This window comes from Dreissena polymorpha, chromosome 1 (genome assembly GCF_020536995.1).
Source record: "Dreissena polymorpha isolate Duluth1 chromosome 1, UMN_Dpol_1.0, whole genome shotgun sequence".
In the NCBI taxonomy this organism is placed as follows: domain Eukaryota; kingdom Metazoa; phylum Mollusca; class Bivalvia; order Myida; family Dreissenidae; genus Dreissena; species Dreissena polymorpha.
The window spans coordinates 106,727,353-106,754,764 of record NC_068355.1 but is presented as its reverse complement, the minus strand read 5'-3'; the positions used below and the strand labels follow the sequence as shown (position 1 = coordinate 106,754,764).

The following is a 27,412-nucleotide window of genomic DNA, read 5'->3' as shown; positions in this document are numbered from 1 at the left end:
TATCATGATAAAGATGCCTGTTCTGGTAGTCGTAATCTGGTTGGCAATCTTGAGATACCTTTGATTTAATTGCAATATTGTCTATCAAACTTTTGTTCTCCGAAGGATCTATCAATAACCAAAGATTCATGTCATCGGGAGTTCGATCATGCAGTAGATTATTGTTGCAACAGAGATTTCAGTCAAGTGAGAAAGTGATGCATGTCATCTTATCGTGATCATCTAATCTACACATGTTCAGGTATTTATGAAGTCACATGAAAGTATTAGGCAGAGGGGGATAATTATGTACTTTTCGATAAGAAAATTTGTATCTGCCTGAAAGTTTACAATGCTTTGCATATGAATACCGTAATAACTAAATTTTCTGACACTTTTAATTTTCAGATAACCTGTTTATTAGCGAAAATAATTATTTGTTGATACTCTTAATTTTCAGACATACAGGTTTTCGTCTTTCATATTATGACTCTAAATTTTCGACAGGACATTTTTTGGTTTATCTTGTAAGTAAAGCTGTGAAGTGGTATTTATTTCAAAGTATGAAAAGAAGAGTGAATCACAATAAAACTATTGTGCATTGATTTATTGCCTTTTTTGTGATCGCCTTTTCGTCCGGTGTCCGGCGTGCGGCGTCAACATTTTGCCTTGTGACACTTTAGAGGCCACATTTATTGTCTGATCTTCATGAAACTTGGTCTGAACATTTGTCCCATTGATACCTCGACTGAAATCAAAACTGGGTCATGCTGGGTCAAAAACTAGGTCAAAAAAAGAAAAACCTTGTGAACAATGTAGAAGTCACATTTGATGCCCAATCTTCATGTAACTTTGTCTAAATGTTTGTCTAAATGATATTTTCATTTCATCTTCGCCTGTGGTCCCATCTGGGACATAGGCCGCCAACCAGCTTGCTCCAGGTGTCTCGGTTCTGGGCGAGTCTCTCAAGCTGCCCCCATGTTTGGCCCATCTGCTTAGCATCTGCATCCAGGTCACGGCGCCAGGTCTTTCTAGGCCGCCCTCTCTTCCTTTTCCCTTGGGGGGTTCCATGTGAGGGATTGCCTTGTCGTATTGGATGCAGGCTTGAGAAGGGTGTGGCCTATCCACCTCCAACGTCTCTGAGGGATGTCTTCTTCAACTGGCTGCTGGTTTGTTCTTCTCCATAATTCTTCGTTGAAGATCTTGTCTGGCCAGCGGATCTTCCTGAGGCAAGTGTTGATGAAGACCTGTATTTTCTTTATGGTGGTGACAGTGGTTCTCCAGGTCTCTGCTCCATAGAGGAGTAGCAGCTTCACGATGGTATTGAAGAGCCTAATCTTGGTGGTGATGCCAATTACGCTGGATATCCAGATGTTCTTCAGCTGATGGAAGGCTGCTCGTGCTTTACCGATGCGGGTTCTGACATCTGCATCCGTTCCTGCCTGGTTGTCCAGAATGCTGCAGAGATAGGTGAAGCTGTCCACCTCCTCCAGCGCCTCGCCTTGGACTGTGATGGGTGTGTTGTTTGATGCGTTGGTCCTGAACACCTTGCTGTTCACCTCTGTTGATGTTGAGGCCCAGTCTAGCTGAGTTGTCCGCTACCATGTTTGTCTTTTCCTGCATCGGTTGTTGGGTGTGGGAGAGAAGAGCCAAATCATCGGCAAAGTTGAGGTCTTCCAACTGTTCCCAAAGAGTCCACTGAATTCCATTCCGCTTCTGCTCCGTTTATGTCTTCATTACCCAGTCTATGGCCAGCAGGAACAGGAAAGGTGAGAGTAAACAGCCTTGCCTCGTACCAGTTCTCACTTCAAAGGCATCCGTGAGCTGTCTGCCGTGAAGAATTCTGCAGGTCATTCCCTCATTAGACTCCAGGGATTGTTCCAGAATGATGCGCAGGGTTGCGATCTGATTCGTGCACGATCTCTACTTTCGGAAGCCTGCTTGTTGGTCACGGAGATGCGGGTCTACTGCGTCTTTCATTCTGTACAGTAGGATGCGATTAAACACCTTCCCTGGGATGGACAACAGCGTGATTCCTCAGTAGTTCGAGCAGGAACTGAGGTCACCTTTTTTGGGAAGCTTGATGAGGTAACCCTCTTTCCACTCTGTTGGGATTTCTTCTTCTTCCACACTGGTCTCCACGTCAGCCTTAAGCGCTTCTGCCGGTATGCTGTCAGGTCCTGCAGATTTGCCGATCTCCAATTGTTTGATGGCGCTGCTGATCTCTTCCTTTGTGGGAGTGCAGCATTTGATTGGCAGATTGCTTGTAGCTGGCAGAATCTCCGGTGGGTTCACAGGGGCTGTCCTGTTGAGTAGCTCTTGGAAGTGCTCAATCCACCTCTTCTTCTGCCCTTCATCATCTGGTATTACTCCTCTTTTGTCCCTTACTGGCCTCTCTGGCTTGGCAAACTTTCCTGCTTACCTCTTGGTGATGGAGTACAGATCTTTCCTTCTGTTCTGATAGGCTGCCTCTTCCGCCTCTGTTGCAAGCGTCTCTAGGTAGTTCCTCTTGTCTTCTCTGATACTTTGCTTGACGCTCTTATTTGCTTCGGTGTACTCTTCTTGTGCTTTCACTTTTGCAGCTCGTGTTCTGCTGTTGTTTACACTTGCCTTCTTTTCTCGTCTTTCCTCAACTTTCTGAAGCGTCTCTGCTGACATCCACTCTTTGTGGGTGTAAGACTTTGGGCCCAGTACTTCTTGGCATGTTGAAGTCACTGCTTCTTTCACATTCTGCCCCTTCTGCTCTATCGTCCCTTCTTCAAGCAGCTCCTCTAGGACCTGGAACTTGTTGGAGAGAGTGACCTTGAACTCTTCTTGCTTCCAGGTGTCTTTCAGAGTGGCAGTGTTGTACCGTTGGCGTTGGTTGGGCCCCCCTGTCCAACTCTTCTTCAGCTTTAGTTTCAATCAGGCGACAAGATGATGGTCTGAAGCCACGTCTGCTCCTCGCTTGACACGTACATTCTGAAGAGAGCGAGGAAAACTCCTTGCAATGCACAAGTGGTCAATCTGGTTCTTCGTTGACAGGTCTGGTGACACCCAAGTTGCCTTGTGTTTCCTTCTGTGGTGGAAAACACTTCCTCCGATGACCAGGTTACTTGTGGCGCACAGGTCGGCGAATCTCTCCCCAGTGTCGTTCATCTTGCCTAACCCTTGCTTTCCGATGATCTTATATCCTCGGTTGTCACTGCCAATCTTGGCGTTGAAGTCACCCATTAGAATAATGATGTTTCTTTTTGGTCTGTCTTGTATGATGGTTAACAGTCTATTGTAGAAGTTGTCCTTGTCATCCTCTGTACTGGCGTTTGTTGGGGCGTAGCACTGGATTATGTCCATGTTGATCCTCTTCTTCTTTGTAAGGAAAGAGGCCGTTATGATCCGAGGTCCATGTGCCTCCTACCCGATGAGGGCTCTCTGTGCCTACTTGGAAAGCATTAGAGCTACTCCCTGGGTGTGTGCTGCATCCTCCTGCTCATGCCCCGAGAACAACAGTATATACTCACCGGAAGTCAGTCGCTTCTGCCCAGAGCCAGTCCATCTTGATTCACTGATCCCTAGGATGGTGAGGTTGAACTTCCTCATCTCTGTGGCAACTTGTGCTGTCTTCCCAGTCTCATACATGGTTCGGACATTCCATGTAACGATGATGGTAGTGGTCCTGGTGGAGATGATGGTCATGATATGTTGGTTGAGTTTAAAAATGGTTCTGGTCCGTTGAAAAACATGGCCGCCAGGGGGCGGGGCAGTATTCCTTATATGGCTATAGCGAAACCTTGTGAACACTCGAGAAGTCACAATTTTTGCCCAATCATCATGAAACTTGGTCAAAACATTGGTTACATTGATATCTCGGAAGAGTTAGAAAATGGTCCAGATCGGTAAAAAAACATGGCCGCCAGGTGGGCGGGGCAGTTTTCCTTACATGGTTATAGTAAAACCTTGTTAACACTCTAGAGTCCACATTTATTGTCTAATCTTTATGAAATTTGGTTGGAAGATTGGTCTCAATGATATCTTGGATGAGTTCGAAAATGGATATGTTTGCTTGAAAAACATGGGTGCCAAGGGGCGGGGCATTTTTCCTTATATGGCTTTATATGGCTATAGTAAAATCTTGTTAACACTCTAGAGGCCACATTTATTGTCCGATCTTCATGAAACTTGGTCAGAAGATTCATCCCAATAATATCGTGGACGAGTTCAAAAATGATGCTGGTTGGTTGAAAAACATGGCAGCCAGGGGGTTGGGCAGTATTCCTTATATGGCTATAGAGAAACCTTGTGAACACTCTAGAAGTCATAATTTTTGCCCAATCATCATGAAACTTGGTCAAAACATTGGTTTCATTGATATCTCAGACGAGTTCGAAAATGGTCCAGATTGGTGAAAAAACATGGCCGCCGGGGGGGGAGGCTTTTTCCTTATATGGCTATATATGGCTAAAGTTAAACCTTGTTAACACTCTAGAGGCCACATTTATTGTCCAATCTTCATGAAATTTGGTCAGAAGATTGGTCTCAATGATATCTTGGATGAGTTCAAAAATGGTTATGTTTTCTTGAAAAACATGGCTGCCAAGGGGCGGGGCATTTTTTCCTTATATGGTTATAGTAAAATCTTGTTAACATTCTAGAGGCCACATTAATTGTCTGATCTTCATACAACTTGGTCAGAAGATTCATCCCAATAATATCGTGGACAAGTTCAAACATGATGCTGGTTGGTTGAAAAACATGGCCGCCAGGGGGCGGGGCATTTTTCCTTATATGACTATAGTAAAACCTTGTTAACACTCTAGAGGCCACATTTATTTTCCGATCTTTATGAAACTTGGTCAGAAGATTTTTCATAATGATATCTTTGATGAGTTTGAAAATGATTTTGGTTGCTTAAAAAACATGGCCACCAGGGGGCGGGTCTTTTTTTACTAATATGGCTTTATATCATGCTTTAGTAAAACCTTGTTAACACTCTAGAGGCCACATTTATTGTCCGATCATCATGAAACTAGGTCAGATGATTTGTCCCAATGATATCTTGGATGAGTTCAAAAATGGTTCCTGTTGGTGGAAAAACATGGCCGCCAAGGGGGCGTGGCATTTTTCCTTATATAGCAATAGTTAAACCTTGTTAAGACTCTAGAATCCATATTTATTGTACGATCATCATAAAACTTTGTCAGAAGATTTGTTTCAATGATATTATGGACAAGTTCGAAAGTGGTTCCAGTTGCTTGAAAAACATGGCCACCAGAGGGCGGGGCCATTTTTCCTTATATGGACTTATGAATCTTCATGAAACTTTGTTAGTATTTTTGTTTAAATAATATCTTGGATGTGTATGAAAATGGTTCTGGTCTGTTGGAAAATGTGGCTGCCAGGGTGTTCACTAGTCATGAAAGTTGGTAAGAACATATTGTTCTAATGACATCTTGGACTGCACAGAACAGGTCAGTTCCTTTGAATCTCAGGTGAGCGACTTTGGACCTTTCATGCCCTCTTGTTTTTAGAAACCTTCAATTGCGGAATTTTTGACAACAATTGAGAAATTTGTTGTTTTTCCTTCATTTGGGAAAGTGCTGTTTTCCGGTACTTAATAAAGAAGAAAAAAATTGCTGTAAATGCATGATACTGTTGTCTGTGGAATCTAAATGACATACACATTTAAAATGAAAACCATAATCAGAATCCAAACTGTGTATAAAAAAAATTATGCTGTCTGTTTATTAAAGCATACTTATGGTGAGCTTTTCTGATAGCCTAAAGTCTGTCTTGCGTCACATACCTTGCGAACACTGGAGGCTACATATAAGCTTGTGAGCATAACATTGGTCATATTTATTGCCCAATGTTTTTGAAATTTAATCAGAAGATTAGTTCCAATAAAAGTACCTGCAGAGTTTAAAACTGGACCACGTGGGGTCACAATCTAGGTCAGGAGGCATAATTCAAGAAAATACTTGTGAACACTCTAGAAGTTACATTGATTGCACAATTTGGAAACTTGGTGAGAATATTTAGCTTAAGCAAACATTGGCAGTGTTTTAAATGGGTCACATGGATCCAAAAACTAAGTCATTTGGTCAAAAAATGGAAACAATTTGTAAACACTGTTGAGACCTCATTAATTGCCCAATCTTTATGAAACTTGGTCAGAACATATTTGTCTCAAAAATATCTTTGTAACATTGAGTCAATCTCTGCCTTATAGATTGGGAAAACTTGCACAATAAACCATGTGATTGGGAAAAGTGAAACATTATTTATATGATTATAACTAACAGTATTCCAAGTATTTATAAGTGCATGTTTGACTCCATTTTCAAATTCATGTTATAGCTGTATAATAACTTTATGATTGAGTTTGTTGGAAAAGTTTTTTTGTGTGGAGATTTTGGTCAGTTTCTTTGGGGGGCAGTGGGGGGAATGTTGCTTTTTACCAGTTGAAAACAGTCTGTAAGAGGCTGTAATTTTGGGCAAACCAATCACTGAAAAGTTTGTATTGAAGATCATATGTGTGAGAAATGGTTCAGGTCCATTGAACAACATGAGGCTGGGCAGTTTTCTTATGCAGCTATAGTAAAACCATTAGCACAGTCTGCAAGATATATTTTTGACCCACATAACTTGCTCAAAACATTAACAATGTTGTTACCATATCTTGGATGAGTTTGAAAATGATTGTGGTTTGTTCAAAAGCATGGCTGCCAGCTATTGAGACAATTTTCTTTATTGATTATGTTATTCTTCTTTCTGATGGCTACCTGCTCAGAACAGGTTTGTGTTCAGGTCATAGGTGATTGCCTCTGGGCCTTTTACCCTCCTCTTTGAATGGTTTTAGAATTTTTAGCAGCCAATAAGAGATTTGTACAGCCAAATAGAAATTTTAGTTTCAATTGCCTGTTTTTAGCTCACCTGCTTTTGTGAATGCCTTTTGTCCGTCGCCTGCCGTGCGTCGTCAACATTTTTCCTTGTGAACACTCTAGAGGCCACATTTTTTGTTTAATCTTCATGAAATTTGGTCAGAACATTTGTCCCATTTATACCTCGACTGAGTTCAAAACCGGGTCATGCTGGGTCAAAAACTAGGTCACTAGGTCAAAAAAAAGAAAAACCTTGTGAACACTGTAGAAGTCACATTTGATGCCCAATCTTCATGTCAAAATGTTTGTCTAAATGATATGTTGGTTTAGTTCAAAAATGGTTACGGTCCATTGAAAAACATGGCCACCAGGGGGCGGGGCAGTATTCCTTAAACTAATCTTCATGTAACTTTGCCAAAATCTTTGTCTAAATGATACCGGTATGTTGGTTGAGTTCAAAAATGGTACCGGTCCGTTGAAAAACATGGCAGCCAGGGGGTGGGGCAGTATTCCTTATATGGCTATAGAGAAACCTTGTGAACACTTTAGAAGTCACAATTTTTCCCCAATCATCATGAAACTTGGTCAAAACATTGGTTTCATTGATATCTCAGACGAGTTCGAAAATGGTCCAGATTGGTGAAAAAACATGGCCGCCGGGGGGGGGGGGGGGGAAGGCATTTTTCCTTATATGGCTATATATGGCTAAAGTTCAAACATGATGCTGGTTGGTTGAAAAACATGGCCGTTAGGGGGCAGGACATTTTTTCCTTATATGGCTATTGTAAAACCTTGTTAACACTCTAGAGGCCACATTTATTTTCTGATCTTCATGAAACTTGGTCAGAAGTTTTGTCCTAATGGTATCTTGGATGAGTTCGAAAATGGTTTTGGTTGCTTAAATAACATGGCCACCAGGGGGCGGGGCATTTTTCCTAATATGGCTATATATCATGCTTTAGTAAAACCTTGTTGACACTCTGGAGGCCACATTTATTGTCCTATCATCATGAAACTTGGTCAGAAGATTTGTCTCAATGATATCTTGGATGAGTTCGAATATGGTTCCGGTTGGTGGAAAAACATTGCCGCCAAGGGGGCGTGGCATTTTTCCTTATATAGCTATAGTTAAACCTTGTTAACACTCTAGAAGCCATATTTATTGTACGATCATCATGAAACTTTGTCAAAAGATTTGTCCCAATGATATTTTGGACAAGTTAGAAAATGGTTCCAGTTGCTTGAAAAACATGGCCACGAGTGGGCGGGGCATTTTTCCGTATATGGACTTATGAATCTTCATGAAACTTTGTCAGTATATTTGTTTAAATGATATCTTGGATGTGTTTGAAAATGGTTCTGTTCTGTTGAAAAACGTGGCTGCCAGGGTGTTCACTAGTCATGAAAGTTGTTAAGAACATTTTGTTCTAATGACATCTTGGGCTGCACCGAACAGGTCAGTTCCTTTGAATCTCAGGTGAGCGACTTTGGGCCTTTCATGCCCTCTTGTTGCTATTGGTATTGCTGATGTAGTAATGGTTGTATTACAGAGAAAACAGGATAAAGCCTGCATAAAGTGTTTATTTCTGTATTCATTCTATATATTTACAATTATAGTCATTAATAATAAAAATTTAATTAAAAGCTCTTACATTGTATGTTTCAGATCATTAAATATGTTGATCTGAGTGGACCACACAAGGAATAACATATTAACGAGAAGGGTGTATTCACTGATTTGCTTGTAACACTGTTGTAAAACTGACCAATCTGTGAGGCGATGCCTGCGGGAGCAATTCCTTTCCCATTTGGGATGTGCAGAATCTGCAAGGACAAGGCCACTGGAGTGCACTATGGGGTGGCCACTTGTGAAGGCTGCAAGGTAGGTAACATTGTACACATTTCATCTCACATTCTAGGTACTGAATCATACTTATAAACTGATATATTTCCATTTTGATGAAAACAAATGCAATGTGTTAAGTTTTATATATGCTTATTAATAGAGAATAACAGTTCATGCCTTATCCTTGCAGAGCTCCAGATAAGGATTTGTGAAATTAGTAACGGTACTGCCACTGACAGAAAGAAAAGGAGTAACGCTTAAAATCAATTAGTACCTGTACTACCATGCCCAAAAATACAGGCAGTACTGTACTACCCGTGTTCTTGGATATTGAAGGGTGTATAACTGACTTTACAGAAACATTTGCAGCAATTATAATAAATATATGTAGCTTCTTAAACAGTTACTGTATTAGGTTTTCCATTCTGAATAATGATGCAAATACAACTACACATTAAAACTCATGACTAATACTATTTCTTCATTTTTCTTGACAAGAAAACACAAGCCAACTAGTAAGCTAAGTAAATGAACACTTATTTCACTGTCTCATCCGCTTCCCATCGTGTTTTCTAACGTTTTAAGCCACCGATGCAATCAAATCGTTTAATATCGGGGCGACAATGTCTTTTTCTGGTTTTACAGATTTAATGTCAGGATGGTTAGACGACACCGTATGTAGTCATTATGTGACAACAAAGAGTTGTTTTGAACCGCTTTCGGTTCAGCCGGCATTCCATTGCGCGCAGACATATTGTTTTTGACGGATTTACAAGTTACAGGAAATCACGCGACAGAATAGACAATAATATATGAACCCAGTCTACAACTTTTCGGTAATTTAAATTAACAAAAAGCGCCGTTAGGTTAGAGACCAACAAATCATATCGCGTTGACGCAGGCGTATCGGTACAGCCAGATTTTCTTCGAAAAGGCGTAAAATTGATACTAAAGTCGTAATTGTACGTCCAGTTTATAAAAATAAATGCGTAAATCTTCAAGATAAAGGCGTATTTACGGCCCTTATCTGGAGCTCTGTCATTGTGTAAAATATCAGTTGAGGATTAGAATAATTTAGAGCAATGCTTGCAGAGACATCCCCAGTCTATACTGGGGGACATATTGTGTTTGCCCTGTCTGTTTGTTGGTTTGTTAGCGTCAAACTTTAACATTGGCCATAATTTTGCAATATTGAAGATAGCAACTTGATATTTGGCATGATGTGTATCTCATGGAGCCAGGGATCATCCTAGAGGGCGATGTAGGCGGTACAAATTTTTCTCCTTTGATAATCTGCTGCGCGTGTGCGCAATGCCGTCACTATACTGCCATTGTTTACTGTGTGCAATTATCTGTTATCTGATCTACTGATAGCAAGAGGACTTGCTTCGCATCACTGACAGCCGATGCAAGACGCCTTGGTTTATTCCAGTCAAGGCATTGTGTACACGCCGGTCTTACTGACAATAGCGTACTGATGTTACCATCTATATAAAGAACGCCAGTTGAGGCTCCCGACCCCATTTACAGTTTTTCAATCGGCTCATGTTGTTTTTCAAGGCTGCCGGGGAACCAATACAGCAATTGTTCACATGTTGGTCATTTATTGTTCTGCTTGACGTTTTATACATCTTAAAACAGTCCAAAATTTCAGTCATAATATATTTTAGTACTGAGCTTAACAAATATCAACAGATTTTGACGGGTATTTTATTAATTTTTTTCTTATTGGCTCGGAAATTGGCGAGAAATCGTCGCTACTTTTGGAAAGTCTTACAATTCAACGAAATGTTGCACATGTCCGCCATCATGAAATATTATAAGTGATTAATTGGCAAAGTAAAGAAGTTCAATAGCATATTGTAAAGCAATTTGTTCACCAAATTATATATTGATTATGTATATTTGCTGGGTAAATAGCTTTCATTTTTCAGCATTCAAACAATATGCACATTTTATTTCATGTGCACAAACATACATTTTTTCGGATTGTCGTTTTTAGCTCATCTATTTTTTGAAAAAAAAAAAAAAGCTATTGTCATCACCTTGGCGTCGGCGTCGGCGTTGGCGTCCGGTTAAGTTTTGCGTTTAGGTCCACTTTTCTCAGAAAGTATCAATGCTATTGCATTCAAACATGGTACACTTACTTACTTTCATAAGGGGACTGGGCAGGCAAAGTTAGATAACTCTGGCGTGCATTTTGACTGAATTATGTGCCCTTTTTATTCTTAGAAAATTGAAAATTTTGGTTAAGTTTTGCGTTTAGGTCCACTTTTTTCAGAAAGTATCAAAGCTATTGCATTCAAACTTGGTACACTTACTTACTATCATGAGGGGACTGGGTAGGCAAAGTTAGATAACTCTGGCGTGCATTTTGACAGAATTATGTGCCCTTTTTATACTTAGAAAATTGAAAATTTTGGTTAAGTTTTGTGTTTAGGTCCATTTTATTCCTTAAGTATCAAAGCTATTGCTTTCATACTTGCAACACTTACTAACTATCATAAGGGGACTGTGCAGGCAAAGTAATGTAACTCTGACTGGCATTTTGACAGAATTATGTGCCCTTTTTATACTTAGAAAATTGAAAAATTGGTTATGTTTTGTGTTTAGGTCCACTTTATTCCTACAGTATCAAAGCTATTGCTTTCATACTTGCAACACTTATGAACTATCGTAAGGGGACTGTGCAGGCAAAGTTATGTAACTCTGACTGGCATTTGGACAGAATTATGGGCCCTTTATACTTAGAAAATTGAAAGTTTGGTTAAGTTTTGTGTTTTGGTCCACTTTACCCCTAAAGTATCATAGATATTGCCTTCATACTTGGAACACTCGCAAACTATCATAAGGGTACAGTAAAAGGACAAGTTGCATAACTCTGGATGTCATTTTTACGGAATTATGGCCCTTTTTTGACTTAGTAACTCTGAATATATGGTTAAATTTTGTGTTTCGATCCACTTTACTTATTAAGTATCAAGGCTATTGCTTTCAAACTTCAAATACTTTCATGCTATCATGAGGTTACTGTACCTGACAAGTTGAATTTTACCTTGACCTTTGAATGACCTTGACTCTCAAGGTCAAAATATTAAATTTTGCCATAACTTCTTTATTTATGATTAGATTTGATTGATACTTTGACAAAACTACTCTTACCTGACATACCACAATAGACTCCACCCAAACCATTGCCCGTGCCCCCCCCCTCCCCCCCCCCTATTTTTTTTTTTTTTAAGATCATCTCACAAATGACCACCACACCCTCACACTATACCCCCCCCACCCCACCCCTCCCCAATTTTATTTTTTTTAACGGGTAAAAAACAAAACTATTTATTTAGATTATTTTATGTTTGAAATACCGTCCAACCATCGCACCCAAGAATCCCAACCCCCACCCCCCTCCCCTCACCCGAATCCCCCCCCCCCTAATTTTTTTTTTTAAGATCATCTCACAAATTACCGCCACACCCTCACACTATACCCCCCCCCCCCCACCTCACCCCCCCCCCCCATTTTTTTTTTTTTCTAAATGGTTAAAATACACAAATATTTATTTTTATTATTTTATGTTTGAAATCCCGTCCAACCATCGCACCCAAGAATCCCCCCCCCCCCCCCCCCCCCCCCGATTTTTTTTTCCTTTTTTTCGCATTTTTTGGAAGATAATGTAATAAATGTCCACACCCCCACGCAATGCACCCCTCTTCACTCCACCCCTCCCTCCTTTGTGATTGAAAATGAGAGTCTCTTCACCTTTAAAAAGAAAATAGATGAACGGTCTGCACCCGCACGGTGCTCTTGTTGGATACTGCATTTTTCACTGATTTAATTTATGCTTGACATCCTTAATAAACAAACATAAAATGATGAATACATATGGTGTAATACGGACAGTCCGAATTATAATATTACGCATAGTATTCACCAGAAATGCAACTAGAAAGACTATAAAATAGTTCAATCAGTGAGGGCTCGAGTCTGTTGGGGACCTGTGTTCCCAGATTCCACAGGCTTTTTTTCCTACTTTAAATTTTGGACAATTGACACCCCTGTATAAATGACTGTTTGTCATTTGTAATTCTTTATAAAGTCTTTAATTGAAATTAAGAGTTTTGCTTCCTTCCTGCAACATTTAGTATTTGTTATTGATAAATTATATTTGTTACATTTGACGCATATTTAATATTGTTAAGTACCTTTACACGTCTGATCAAAAGTCTGCTCACTTGTCCCTAATAAAATTGAAAGGAGAAGTCATGTCTCCCTTAAATTTTGGGCTAGAATGATCCCTGGGAGCTGCACATTTTGAGTGGTAAATGGTCAAGGTCAAAGTCATCCTACAAGGTCAAAGGTCAAATATATGGGGTGGACATAGTGCTTCACAAACTCATCTTGTTTCATCCTGAATCTGCTATATTACCAAATGAAAGGGCATTTACCTGTTGTTCATACCTCTACCCCTTTTTATGCCTCCGGATCGAAAGATCGGGGGCATATTGTTTTTGGCCTGTCTGTCTGTCATTCATTGTGTGTGTGCCAAAAATTTAGCCTTGGTTAAAGTTTTGCAATAACTTTTACACTTATTTGAAATAGCAACTTGATATTTGGCATGCATGTGTATCTCATGGAGCTGCACATTTTGAGTGGTGAAAGGTCAAGGTCATCCTTCAAGGTCAAAGGTCAAATATATGGCTTCAAAGCGGCGCAATAGGGGGCATTTTGTTTCTGACAGACACATCTCTTCTTTAAAAAGAAGTGATACAATATTATAAATTAAGAACAAAATGCCACATGTAATAACGGCTTAAATTTTGAAAAATTCACCTTTCTTATTTCAGGGCTTCTTTAAAAGAAGTATTACAAGAGGTGACAAATACAAATGCTTTTTTGGAGGTGAATGTGGCCTCAACCCCAAGAACAGAAATCGATGCAAGTCTTGTCGCTTTAGACTATGCTTGGAAACTGGGATGTCTGTAGAAGGTAAGTACCAAAAAGACAATATAAACAACTTTTTTATGCCCCCCGGTAGGGTGGCATATAGCAGTTGAACTGTCCGTCAGTCAGTATGTCAGTATGTGTGTATGTCAGTCTGTCCATCCGTCCGAAAAAAACTTTAACATTGGCCATAACTTTTTCACCATTGAAGATAGCAACTTGATATTTGGCATGCATGTGTATCTCATGGAGCTGAACATTTTGAGTGGTGAATGGTGTATGTCAAGGTCATCCTTCAAGGTCAAATAATTGGCGTCTGTCTGTTCGAAAACTTTAAAATTGGCCATAACTTTTTCAATATTGAAGATAGCAACTTGATATTTGGCATGCATGTGTATCTCGTGAAGCTGCACATTTTGAGTGGTGATAGTTCAAGGTCAAGGTCATCTTTCAAGGTCCAAGGTAAAAAAAAAAAGAAAAATTCAAAGCTGTGTTCTCATGAAGCTGCACATTTTGAGTTGTGGAAGTTCAAGGTTAAGGTCATCCTTCAAGGTCAAGGTCATCCTTCAAGGTGAAAGGTAAAAAAAATTATTCAAAGTGACGTTCTCATGAAGATGCACATTTTGAGTGGTGGAAGTTCAAGGTCAAGGTCATCCTTCAAGGTCATTCTTCAATGTCAAAGGTAATTTTTTTTACAAAAATCAAAGCGGCGTTATCATGAAGCTGCACATTTTGAGTGGTGGAAGTTCAAGGTCATCCTTCAATGTCAAGGTCATCCTTCAAGGTCAAAGGTCAAAAAAGAACAAAAATCAAAGAGGCGTTCTCATGAAGCTGCACATTTTGAGTAGTGACAGTTCAAGGTCATCCTTCAAGGTCAAAGGTAAAAAAAAAAATTCAAAGCGGCACAATAGGGGCAGGGGTGTGAGTTTTCCACGTATCTGCGGATTTCCGACGATTGGGTTGTCCCGGTGGTCACTTCTGAGATTCGAATAAATATGTTAAAAAAATGTGTGTGTGTGTGGGGGGGGGTACCACTAATTCCGCGGACGTATTTCATAAGCGGTCCGAAATATCCGCGAACTGCAAAATCTCTCTGCATTTTACACTGGTAGATTCTGCCTAAGCAATTTTAAAACGAGCAATATAATTGGCTGTCGTTTCCCAATCTTCCAATTAAAATCGGTTTCTTAAAATGTGTTGGTATTTCCAAGCTGATTTGCTTGCAAACGGCGACGTTGTGAAGCGAAATTTAAGATTATTGAAATGACAAATAGCAATCAAATTAACAACTGACATCATATAGTTGGATAGGAATAATGAAATGTGTTTGTCAACGAAAAAGACTACGTTTTAGATACAAGCAACACATGTTTTGTTTAGAAATGTGCACAGTGAATTTGTGTCACGGAAACAAGTGTTTGCAAATTGGATTTCAGTCTACTTGCGAAGTAAAACAATTTAGAAGAGTATCGTAGAGACAAACATGATTTGATTTATATGTTAGTGGATCTGTGTATAATCAGATTCATATGCATATTCTACTTTATTATGTTTGTCACGCTGTTCCGATAACTGAAATAGCATTAAACAGAAGATGTGAAATGCAAGTTATTGAAAGGTAAACAAATAAAATATATTAACTTAACTCAGTTTAATACATCATTAACACAAGAAGAACACTCAAGTGTGTTTGTTTATATTTAGTCCATTTACTGTAATTAAATACATTGAAAAACTGATGCTATTGATCACAATAAATGCTGTTTACTTTGCATCCTTAATATGTTAAATGTGAAGTTTAACAGGTTTTTTAAAGAAATATTGTTATGAAGTTCAAGAAGTGGATTATTTTAATGTCTGTTTTAAGGTTTTTCATTGCGTTATGCGCGCCATTCGCGTAGTAAAAATCAGTTGACAGAATTTTCCTCCCCTCTGCCTCAATCACACCCCTGAGGGGGCATTGTGTTTCTGACAAACACATCTCTTGTTTGCTATAAAATTGGTATAATTTAAATGCAGAAATTGTGTATATACCTGTTAAAAATAAAACAGGGGCATCTTGTGAACACATGTTGCTGGTGGACGCTGACCAGGGGAAGGTGGTCCACTCATTTACTTGGTGGTTTAAATCATATCATAAAAGTAAGTGTTGTGGTCATATAATCATACACTTCAACACTGTTATTTCAAACACTGATAATCCGAAGTCACCATTATTTCGAAGTATTTTTCGGGTCCGGGTTCTTCTTTGTTTAATGTATAATTTCATTGTTAAGCCGAACTTCGTTAAACAGAAGAAATCATTAATTGGAAGTGATTCTGTCGGTCCAAACACTAATTTGCACCTAAGTATCAATCTTTAATCCGAAGTCAAAACTGCAAAACACTGAGCGTAATTTCACAACTTTGTCGTCCACGCGTGGCGCGTCAAAAGCTGATATTTACTTCTTTGTTGTGTGCGCGTAGTGTGTTTATTTCATAATGTCGTAAAAAGCCGATAATTATAACCCCACAAACGAGTTTAGGGGGGTATATAGGAGTGAACTTTTCTGTCGGTCGGTCTGTCTGTCGGTCCGTATTAAGTGTCCGCTCTCTAATTCAAGTAGTTTTCATTTGATCTTCACCAAACTTGGTCAGAAGTTGTATCTACATGATGTCTAGGCCAAGTTCGAACATGGGCCTTGCTGGGTCAAAAACTAGGTCACGGGGTCACTTAGTGCGTTTTAAACATTCAGCATGTTGTCCGCTCTCTAATTCAAGTAGTTTTCATCCGATCTTCACCAAACTTGGTCAGAAGTTGTATCTAGATGATCTCAAGGCCAAGTTCGAACATTGGCCTTGCCAGGTCAAAAACTAGGTCAAGGGGTCACTTAGTGCGTTTTAAACATTCAGCATGTTGTCCGCTCTCTAATTCAAGTATTTTTTATCCTGATCTTCACCAAACTTGGTCAGAAGTTGTATCTACATGATGTCTAGGCCAAGTTCGAACATTGGCCTTGCTGGGTCAAAAACTAGGTCACGGGGTCACTTAGTGCCTTTTAAACATTCAGCATGTTGTCCGCTCTTTAAATCAGGTAGTTTTCATCTGATCTTCACCAAACTTGGTCAGAAGTTGTATCTAGATGATCTTAAGGCCAAGTTCGAACATGGGCCTTGCTGGGTCAAAAACAAGGTCACGGGGTCACTTACTGCGTTTTTTTTACATTCAGCATGGTGTCCTCTCTCTTATTCAAGTAGTTTTCATTTGATCTTCACCAAACTTGGTCAGAAGTTTTATCTAGATGATGTGTAGGTCAAGTTCGAACATGGGCCATGCCTGGTCAAAAACTAGGTCACGGGGTCACTTAGTGTGTTTTAAACCTCACCATGTTGTCCGCTCTCTAATTCAAGTAGTTTTTATCCATCTTCACCAAAATTGGTCAGAAGTTGTATCTTGATGATGTCTAGGGCAAGTTTGAATATGGGTCATGCCGGGTCAAAAACAAGGTCTCGGGGTCACTTAGTGCGTTTTAAACATCACAATGTTGTCCGCTCTCTAATTCAAGTAGTTTTCATCCAATCTTCACCAAACTTGGTCAGAAGTTGTATCTAGATGATGTCCAGGTCAAGTTTGAATATGGGTCATGCCGGGTCAAAAACAAGGTCACGGGGTATCTTAGTGCGTTTTAAACCTCACCATGTTGTCCGCTCTCTAATTCAAGTAGTTTTCATCCAATCCTCACCAAACTTGATCGCAAGTTTATCTAAATGATCTCTAGGACAAGTTTGAACATGGGCCATTCTGGGCCTAAAACTAGGTCACGGGGTCACTTAGTGCTTTTTTAACATTCAGCATGGTGTCTGCTTTCTTATTCAAGTAGTTTACATCTGATCTTCACCAAACTTGGTCAGAAGTTTTATTGAGATGATCTTAAGGCCAAGTTAGAACATGGGTCTTTCTGGGTCAAAAACTAGGTCAAGGGGTCACTTTGTGCGTTTTAAACATTCAGCATGGTGTCCGCTGTTTTTGTGAAGACGACATGCAAAATATAATGTGTCAATGCGGCATGTGGGGGTATTCGTCATGTCTCTGACAAAGCTCTAGTTACTATTTATGTAGTTTTGCATTTTCTAGTAACATACAAATGTGTCACATTAGGTCTGAGTAAATGTGGTCAAATGAAAAGCATCATATAAACTCTACATTTTTAACCAAAATGAATACAAAATGTCTGATACAAACAAGTCAACCACATTTTTATTTTCCCAATCAAATGTTGAGCAATCGGGAGAAGGGCCTGGTACTCAAAGCGGGAAGATATCCGGATCGGCAGTGAGTTCTTCAATGTCCTTGACAAATTGGAGAGATATGTTACACGTGTCCAGTTTAGTGCTGCTAACGCCGGTGTTCAGAGAGACAACACGTCATGTTATCCCCCCTTCGAAGAAGAGGGGCTATATTGTTTAACCCATGTGGGTCCGTCCGTCCGTCAGATGGTTTCTTACTTAGGTCCAGGATCATGAAACTTCATAGGTCAAGGTCGCGGTAACTCGAACCAGTAAAATGGCTCATGAAACTTCATAGGTACAATGATCATGGCTCGCAGATGACCTCTATTGAAATAGTAAAATGGTTTCTGGATGATAACTCAAGAACGCTTCACAGTTCCAAAAAACGTAATCACACTATGGCTGTCAAGGTCACGGTGACTCAACTTAGAAAAATGGTTTCCGGATGATAACTCAAGAATGCTTACGTCTAGGATCATGAAATTTCAAAAGTACATTGATCATGACTCGCAGATGACATAATGATGAAACTTGACCAGGATGTTTGTCTGGACAATATCTAGGTCAAGTTTGACATTTGGTAAAGATTGAATGAACCGACTCCTCTCAAGTGAGTGAACTAGGGCCATCTTGGCCCTCTTGTTGAAAAAGATATGTCCCTTTTTGCAAAGGGAAGTAATAAGCTTCAAATGATAATATTTATTCCCCCGGTACGGTCGCATATAGCAGTCCCACTGTTTACTAGAGATTTTGTACGCAAGGCTTAAAGATACTGAGCTGATTTTCGGTATGTGAGCCCAACTACATGACCTACAGATAAAGTGTAAAATGAGTTCAGGTCCATTGACTTTTGACGAAGATGCTTGCTCTAAAATAGCTGCTGTGCAGGGGTTCCCTCTGGGCTTAAAAAAGTTGTCGCCACTTACTTTTGCCAAAAGTTGTCGCCTTACTGGGGCTACATTGGGGCATGTTATTATAATTCAAACAAAAACTGAGCATTTCACAGTGTGTTAAATAATTGATTTAATAACACTATTATTTCATTAAGAAATAAATTCAAACACACCAAACATGACTAACATTTATTTGCCCATTTAAATTAACATTAATATATAAGCAGAGTGGAGATAATAAGGCCGCGGGCTAACGACACTACGGGACTACGTGAACGTATCGTAGGTCGCTAAAATCCAACCAGCTGAGATAACGTTAAATTGCATCGACTGTGACATGTTAAACTTGTTGGATGAACCACAGCATCCAGACACATTGAGGTTGTTACCAAAAACACGGGCCACAACCACAAACCTTAAATTGGATGAACCACAGCATCCACACATACCTTTACGTTAAAAATTGGATGAACCACAGCATCCACACTTCGAAGCAATAAGCCATGAACAAAATAACTTAATGAGTATTTGTAGGCCAGATTTGCCCTAATGCATACTCAGCTCGGAATGATGCAAAAGCGTTTAAACCAGTCTTATAAGTTAATTGTGTGTTAACTGCCGTTCCCGCCCTTAATAAGACCCCAGCTCGTTGTTGAAGACTTCCCAAAGAAGGTTTGGTATTATTTGCGGTTCGAGGTCTGCGTGTGGAGCAACTGCTCTGAATCTGTCCAACTGAAAACCAGACAATGCATCACGTATCACATTTGATTTACCTTGAACATGAGCAGCTTTGATCATAATATTTAATCTTAAACATTGTAACGTAAGGATGCGAACAAGAAGCATAACATTTGAATTCTTGGATGATAGCTTGTTTAAGATATCCACTACTGCCATATTATCGCAGTTAAATCGTATCTTCTTATTTGTTAGCATGTCCCCCCACACAAAAACTGAAGCAACAATGGGAAACAGCTCCAAGAATGTTATATCCTTAGACAAGCCACACGAGTGCCAGTGTGCTTGCCATTTGCCATTCAACCATTTTCCTTGAAAATATGCCCCATAACCAAGGCCGCAACCACCAGCACTGTCTGTGAACAACTCAAGATCCTCGCTAGAAACCCAAAATTGGTCATGAAATATTGACACTCCATTAAAGAACCTTAAATACTCTAACCACATTGACAAATCTTTTCTTATGTCCTGTTTTACTCTTATATGTTGGTAAGCTTTGGACAAGCCACATATAGAATCTATTAATCTCCAACGAAAAGGGCGTCCTAATGGTATAGCTCTACAGCAAAAATTCAAAGAACCAATCAAAGACTGCATTTCTTTCATTGTAGACTTTTTTTTAGACAAAACACTGTTTATTTTTAATAGTACTTCCTCAATTTTTTTCTGTGGTATGCGTATTGTTGGAATCAAGTTCAAGGCCAAGAAAAACAAGAACCTCCGTTGGCCCCTGTGTTTTCTCTTTTGCAATGGGTACGCCCATGTCAGACATAACGCTTAGAAATATTTTGAGTAGGTTAGCGCAAGAAGCAGTTGAATGATCTCCCCCAAGGTAATCATCAAGGTAATGTATAAGCACCCCAGAAGGTATCTGTTTTTCGACACAAATTGAAACAATGATGAGCACATTTCGAATGTTTTACAACTGCTTGCTGCACCTAATGGTAAACATTAATCAAAATAATATTGATTTTCGAATTTAAAACCAAGCAGTTCAAAGTCCTGAGGCCTTATTGGTATTAGTCTAAAAGCATCTTTAATATCAGCCTTAAATAACTTACAATTCTGTCCCAAACGTTGAATCATACTGACTGCTTGATCAAAGCTAGAATAGTGTCTTGAAGAGTCAACCAATTGAATAAAATCGTTAACTGACATACCATCAGGCCATGAAAGATGGTGTATCATGCGAAATTTTCTTATGTTCAGGTACTGCTGTATCATCAACTTTTTTTGGAACTAAACCTAATGGTGAAATGATCATGTTCTGAAATGGGGTCGACTGTAAGGGCCTCGCTAACCGTTTCAATAAAACTTCATCACTTATTTTATGTTTAATAATATCAGGACTTGAAACAGCTGACTGGAGATTCTTCGATTCACGAAACACGCGAGGGCCTGTGTAGCATATAGGAAAACCGTGCATAAATCCATCAACCTAGTTGTAAATGATTCTGGCTAGAATTAACAGCCTGTGAAAGGTCTTCCTCTGGGGAAGGGTCTTCCACGGGGACGAAAAAAGGGGGAGAAATTCCCTCCTAATTGTGTTGATGGTTTTGTTTGGCCTTTGGAATTGGGACAATTTATTTGTTGGCGCTGACCACCACACCCAGAGCATGTATGGCTGAAACGACAGTTATTGAACCTACAAACCCCTTGATTGAAGTAATTGCATGTTGCCTGTGGTGTTGTGGGCTTTGTCAGGGAACTCTGATTAACCTCTGGCCCTAATGTACAGCGCCACCACAAGTCCAGGCTAATGTGAGACCAAGAGGCAGGTTGGGAAGCTTGCCGCATCCTGAATAGCTCGTCGTATGCCCTCCATGCAAATCCCCTTTGCTATTTGCGATCTCTCTAATATTAAACATGTACTGTAGTAATTCCTGCATTTTTTGCGGGTGTTGTTTCAGATAAATGGAAGCAAATATCAAAAACGCATCAGTCCATTTTTCAATGTTTGGTACCTTATCTTTGCATTCTTTAGGTTTTGTTTGTAATGAACCGTCAGCCGCCAAGGTGAGTAACCCACCCGACGTGAAAACAGATAGTTCTGAAGGGCCTTTTATCAAAAGGGCTAAATTGACATATTGACCAGTTATAACTTGCTCTTTAATCGCATGAGGGACATGAAGTGCCAAATCATCGTCACTTAGTCTTACACCTAATAATGAGGCCGGACGTTCCACCACATCAGCCAGCCCGCCCTCACCACAATTCCGATCTGCATCAGTCGGAATATTTGGGGGTAAAATGTTGGAATCCTTAATGATTCTCGCAAAATCGATGATCGTACCCGTAGCTTGCGGTTCCGCCGCCGTTTCTGTCCGCTTTCGTTTCAGCATATTGATGCTTTGAGTATCGATGAATAAGACAAAATATTCAGAAAGTTTTTATGACCGAAATCGCCGTAAATAACTGGAAAAGGAAGTCAACCTTTTGGAATGGTTTAAATTGCATACAAATACTATAACTATTGATGCGAGTAAAAAATAGGAACGCAGTCTACTAACTTATTCGGCTGGTTCCTCCTTGGTTCAAAATAATTAATATGTGATTTGCAAACATTACTAACCAATCTCGTAAATTGCCCGGATGAAAACAACAACAGAATTTACTTCCAAAATAAGTATCGTTTATGATAATTGTATCATAACGAGTATTATTGATAATAACAGCACATTTAACAAGTTCATTTAGTAACAGCACATTCAATAAGTTGTAAGTCTTGTTGATTGACACCTTCCTAGCAGCCTGCATATGTTGCCACAGTTTGGTTGCTTCAGCAGCTTTCTGGTAATCTGAAAATACAAAATACAAAAATGGAAATATTTTGTTAAATATAAGGACTCTGGTCCTTGAGTCGTATTCAAGTTGGGTAAACAAATAATTGACTGCGGATTGTAATTTTTTTTTTGACAAAGTAGATCTTATTATTATCTTATATAAAAGCAGACAGGTGCTGAAAGGCGTCTTTTTTGTCTTAGCTTCCCTATTGATCCTTGTTGCATAACAAAAGCAGAAGTGTGTGTCGATTTCTTTGATAATAATGTTTTTTGTTTTGATGCTTTTTTGCTTAAAGATGTTAAAATTTGGAATTATAGTTTGATGTGATCTGTAATTCCTGGACTTATCCATTCATAATATCCATGAAAATAATTGTCACATGGATAGTAATGTTTTTTATGCCCCTGAAGGAGTGCATACAGTGATCAGACTGTCCGTCTATCCGTCTGTCCCTCTTTTCGTCACACTTTGCTTTTAGGTTTTGCTTCACATAGCAACTTGATATTTTGCATGCATGTGTATCTTATGGAGCTGCACATTTTGAGTGGTGAAAGGTCAAGGTCATCCTTCAAGGTCAAAGGTAAAAAAACCCGTATCAAAGCAGCATGTTAGGGGCTGTTGTGTTTCTGACAAACACATCTCTTGTTTTAGTATAAATACAACTTGGAAAGTCAAGGCAGGGACATACATGTTTAAAAAACATCTCTTGTTTTACCTCTATAAACAATATTTATGAAATCAAATATATAGTGATTAATACAATATAGATATCAATACAGTAAATGTATAAATCCTATTTTAACAATAGCTGTCACCATAGGATGACTTATGCCCCCTATAAACGCTTGATAGAAGTTATGAGCTTTTTTCAAAACCTAAACGCAGATTTCAAAACCTTAACACGGTCCAGGCTGTCAAGCGGTCATACTTTTTCCTACTTTTTCCTACTATTTCCTACTTTTTCATCAGGATCCTACTTTTTCCTATTTTTTTACCAAATCTTCCTACTATTCCTACTTTTTCTTTTTCAATGGAGAATTTATTTTTTTTTAAAGAGTTTTTTTTAGTAAACTTGCAGGATGAATGAATCTATGGCATGACTGTATCCCTGTTAATGTGCATTCATCTAGATGAGACCTGACAACCCATGCTGACTGTCTGCTAGCACCTCTTCAGGAGCATAAATATTTATTTCTTATGTAACTTTTAAAATTATTGACAAGTTTTTTTTTGAAGTAACAATAGTGCCTTGTTTACTTCCTTAGCATTTGTACACTGCAGACTTCACTACCTTACACAGTTCCCAGTGATGCAAGAGCTGAGGGAACCCATTGTTTATTCCAGTTTTATTTTGTTTCCATTGACAACAATTTGACCAAACCTTATGCATGTTTACATGATATTGCTGTTTGGAATGTAGAGATATAGAGATACATGTATTGTATGAGTGGTTATGTAATATGGAATTTATTACACAAGTTATTGGAAAAAAGATAAAACTGATGCTTTGCCGAGTTTTCATCATTTACAAATATAATGTAATAAATTCTGTATTACATGACAACGGATATGATGTTCTATTGATATCATAGGTACATCATGTTTAGTAATTAAAGATAAATGCACAGAGCCTAAATGCCCTGATACATTTTTATGCTCCCGGTAGGGTGGCATATTGCAGTTGTACTGTCAGTCCGTTTGTCTGTCTGTCTGTCTGTCTGTGTGTGTGTGTCCGTCCGAAAACTTTAATATGGGCCATAACTTTTGCAATATTGAAGATAGCAACTTGATTTTTGGCATGCATGTGTATCTCATGGAGCTGCACATTTTGAGTGGTGAAAGGTGAAGGTCATTCTTCAAGGTCAAAAGTTAAAAAATACAATCCAAGGGAAGTAATAAGCTTTAAAAGGGAGATAATTTCTAAACCTGCCAAATGATATATTGAAATTTTATTTCAAAGCTGCGCAATAGTGGGCATTGTGTTTCGGACAAACACAATTCTTGTCTAATGATGCCATAGCTAGTGAGGTAACTTCAAGGTGTTAAAGCGAAGTATTAAAATTATTAAACGGCATTATTACACTCCCGCAAAGTCATCAATAATGTAAAAGCCATTATTTGAAACTGGAATAAACAATGTAGTGCAACTGTTTCATTGCCCAATCAATGATGTCATAAAAGATGTCAGGTGATATAGTGTTTTTCCCAGGAGGGCAAAGGGGCATGGCGCATTGCTTTCAAAAAGGGCATTTTAGCGCGCAGTTTACGCAAAAAAGGGCAAAAACGTTCCCTGAATACCTGAATTACGGGGAAACATGTAATCGCATCAGAAGCAGTTGTGGAAAAAAATAACATATACACAAGCACATTTAATGGTAATAGATGTATTTAACTTACTATGATTTATATTAATATATTTACCTTGCAATGTACATTTAAGTTCCATGCTGTTTCAATAAACTGTACAGCACGACAAACATAATAAAGCAATATATGCACAGAATCTGATTATACACAGATCCACTTACATATAAATGAAACCATGTTTGTCTTATCCCATTTTCTAACAATAATCTCGACAGATGTTTAAAAAAACATTGCGAGTAAATTGATCGCTAACAATATGCAAACACTCGTTTCCGTGACATACATCTACCGAGTAGATTACAAATAAATAAATAATGTTGTTGCTATCTAAAACATTTGTATGCATCGTTGATTATCACAGACATTTCATTAATTCCTTCTTAATGTATAATCTCCATCGTTAATTCGATCGTTTACGACGTTATTTGCCATTTTTGCCGAGTCACAATTTAATTCTGTGTAGTCCGTCATGTTGATAAAATGTCATATGATGTAAGCGACAGGTGCGCATAGCAACGTTAAAACGTATACGCGATTCGCATTTTGTTAATTTAGTATACGTCTCAGTAATTATTTCAATAATTAGATCTAATTATCTTAAAGACGAAAATGATAAAGAATAAATTTGTTTGTGAATTTAAATGTAATTATGCGTAAAAATATATGTTTCGATATAACTGAATAATGCATGCAAAGCACAAGTGCCACGAGAATTACATCGAGTTTTCATCAAAAGTCTCTGAAGTAATGATTATATCGTGGAGGAGTACACATTTCCGAGCGAAAAGTGCGCTTGGTATAACATAGCCTCCGGCATTATCGATTGATACTGACACGGGGTTATTCACGCATGACTAATACACAGCTTTGGAGAAGTCAGTAAGACCTACCTATAAATCGAGCACTGTTAAAGATTAAATCTGCTCAATTAAATATTGTCGATTAGACGTTGACGTCTCTCGAGTAAATCAAGCACAGTCGGAGCGTCACAGACAATCAAGGAAGCTGATTTTGCGGACCAAGTTAGATCGTAAGGCAATAAAGATGTTATAGATAAGGGCGCGTGGCGAAATTTGCCTTTGAAAAAAAGGGCTCGTGGCGAAATTTGCCTTTGAAAAGGGCAGCGTGGCGATCCGGGAGGGCGGCGTGGCTTTTTGCCACGCTAAAATGGCCTGGGAAAAACACTAGGTGATAAGGTCCTATCTCCAGTTGCATTATCTGCTCTGCAATGACCAGTCATTTTGAATGTAACTTAAGTCATTATAACTGCACCCTATTGTCAATTTAAAGGTTTCACAATGAAGCTGTAGCAGAGCATTGACACTGCTTTATATACTAGTATTAATCTTGTACAACAAGTCGGTGTATCACTAAATAAATTTGGTCTTCTGCTTAAGGATATAACATGCACAATATAATTACCATTTTTATATCGCTACACAGAAGACCTCTAACCACTTATTTGATGATACACCAAAATGAACAGCATCTAATTACATGTATACTTCTTTATCAGGGTAGCTTTGCTTGAAACTTAATTATCATAGATACACTATAAGTGCTAAAATTCCTAGTGGGAAAACAAAGTTTAACCCTTCATGGATGGAGAAGTTGGACAACAGTGGAAAAACACTGGGATCATGGTGCAAGAGAGATACCGGCAATGAGTTTGCAAGATATTGTACTGTCTGAATGAAGTCCATCTTGTAGTAATTCTGGTGCTAATCAACTTATAAGTCATGCAGATGGATAAAAACACAAGGAAAACATGAAATACATGCATGATAATTCACAAAAGCGTTTGTTTGGAAGTGCCCAAAAGCCAAGCAGCTCTCAGGGTTGTGGGGATAAATCTATCTGTATGCAAGTACATCCATCACACAAGGAACAGGTACAAAAGGCTGAAATCTTCTGGGCCCTTAAGGTAGCTTCAAGTGGGTATCCATACAGAACATGTGATGGCACTCCTGCTCTGTTTCAAGCTATGTTTCCTGGACCTGTGTCTAAAAAATTAGTATTATGTATTCCTACTTTTGAGGGAAAAGTTCCTACTTTTTCCTTCTTTTTTCCTACTTTTCTTGCAAAAGTAGTTCCTATATTTTCCTACTTTTTGAAAAAAGGTCACTTGACAGCCTGACGGTCCATATACACATGAACACCAAATATGAAGGTTATATCTCAAGGGGCATAGAAGTAATGAGCATTTTTCAAACCTAAACGCAGATTTCAAAACCTAAACGCGGACCCTAAGTTCAACGTCAAGGTCACAGGGGTCAAAATTTGTGTGCGTATGGAAAGGCCTTGTCCATATACACATGCATATACCAAATATGAAGGTTATATCTCAAGGGACATAGAAGTTATGAGTATTTTTCGAAACCTTAACACGGATTTTGAAACCTAAACGCGGACCCTAAGTTCAACGTCAAGGTCACAGGGGTCAAAATGTGTGTGCGTATGGAAAGACCTTGTCCATATACACAGGCATACCAAATATGAAGGTTACTTGTACATCTCAAGGGACATAGAAGTTATGAGCATTTTTCGAAACCTAAATGCTAAGTGTGACGGAAAGACGGACGGACAGACGGACGGACAGTCCGATCACTATATGCCCTCCTACCAGGGGCATAAAAAGACAATAAGATGGGGCTAAAAACTTAAATCTAGAAGACAAAAAGACTTACAACTTGAACTAAAAAGACCATAATCTGAGACTAACAGTGACTGCA

The 27,412-nt window shown here is 39.0% G+C and overlaps 1 protein-coding gene across 19 annotated transcripts in view; it reads left to right on the top strand.

The window, feature by feature from the left end:
• Positions 1-27,412, top strand: part of LOC127865174 (uncharacterized) — a 56,307-nt gene that overhangs the window by 5,113 nt on the left and 23,782 nt on the right. For 17 of the 19 annotated variants that reach the window (XM_052405127.1, XM_052405130.1, XM_052405142.1 and 14 more), the window contains 2 exons: positions 8,506-8,721; positions 13,533-13,674. In XM_052405127.1, the coding sequence (XP_052261087.1) occupies positions 8,620-8,721; positions 13,533-13,674 (244 nt within the window). In that variant the 5' untranslated portion in view covers positions 8,506-8,619. Of the gene's footprint in view, positions 1-105; positions 242-8,505; positions 8,722-10,064; positions 10,280-13,532; positions 13,675-27,412 lie in introns of those variants that run through there. The other 2 variants (XM_052405124.1, XM_052405143.1) reach the window with 2 other exon arrangements.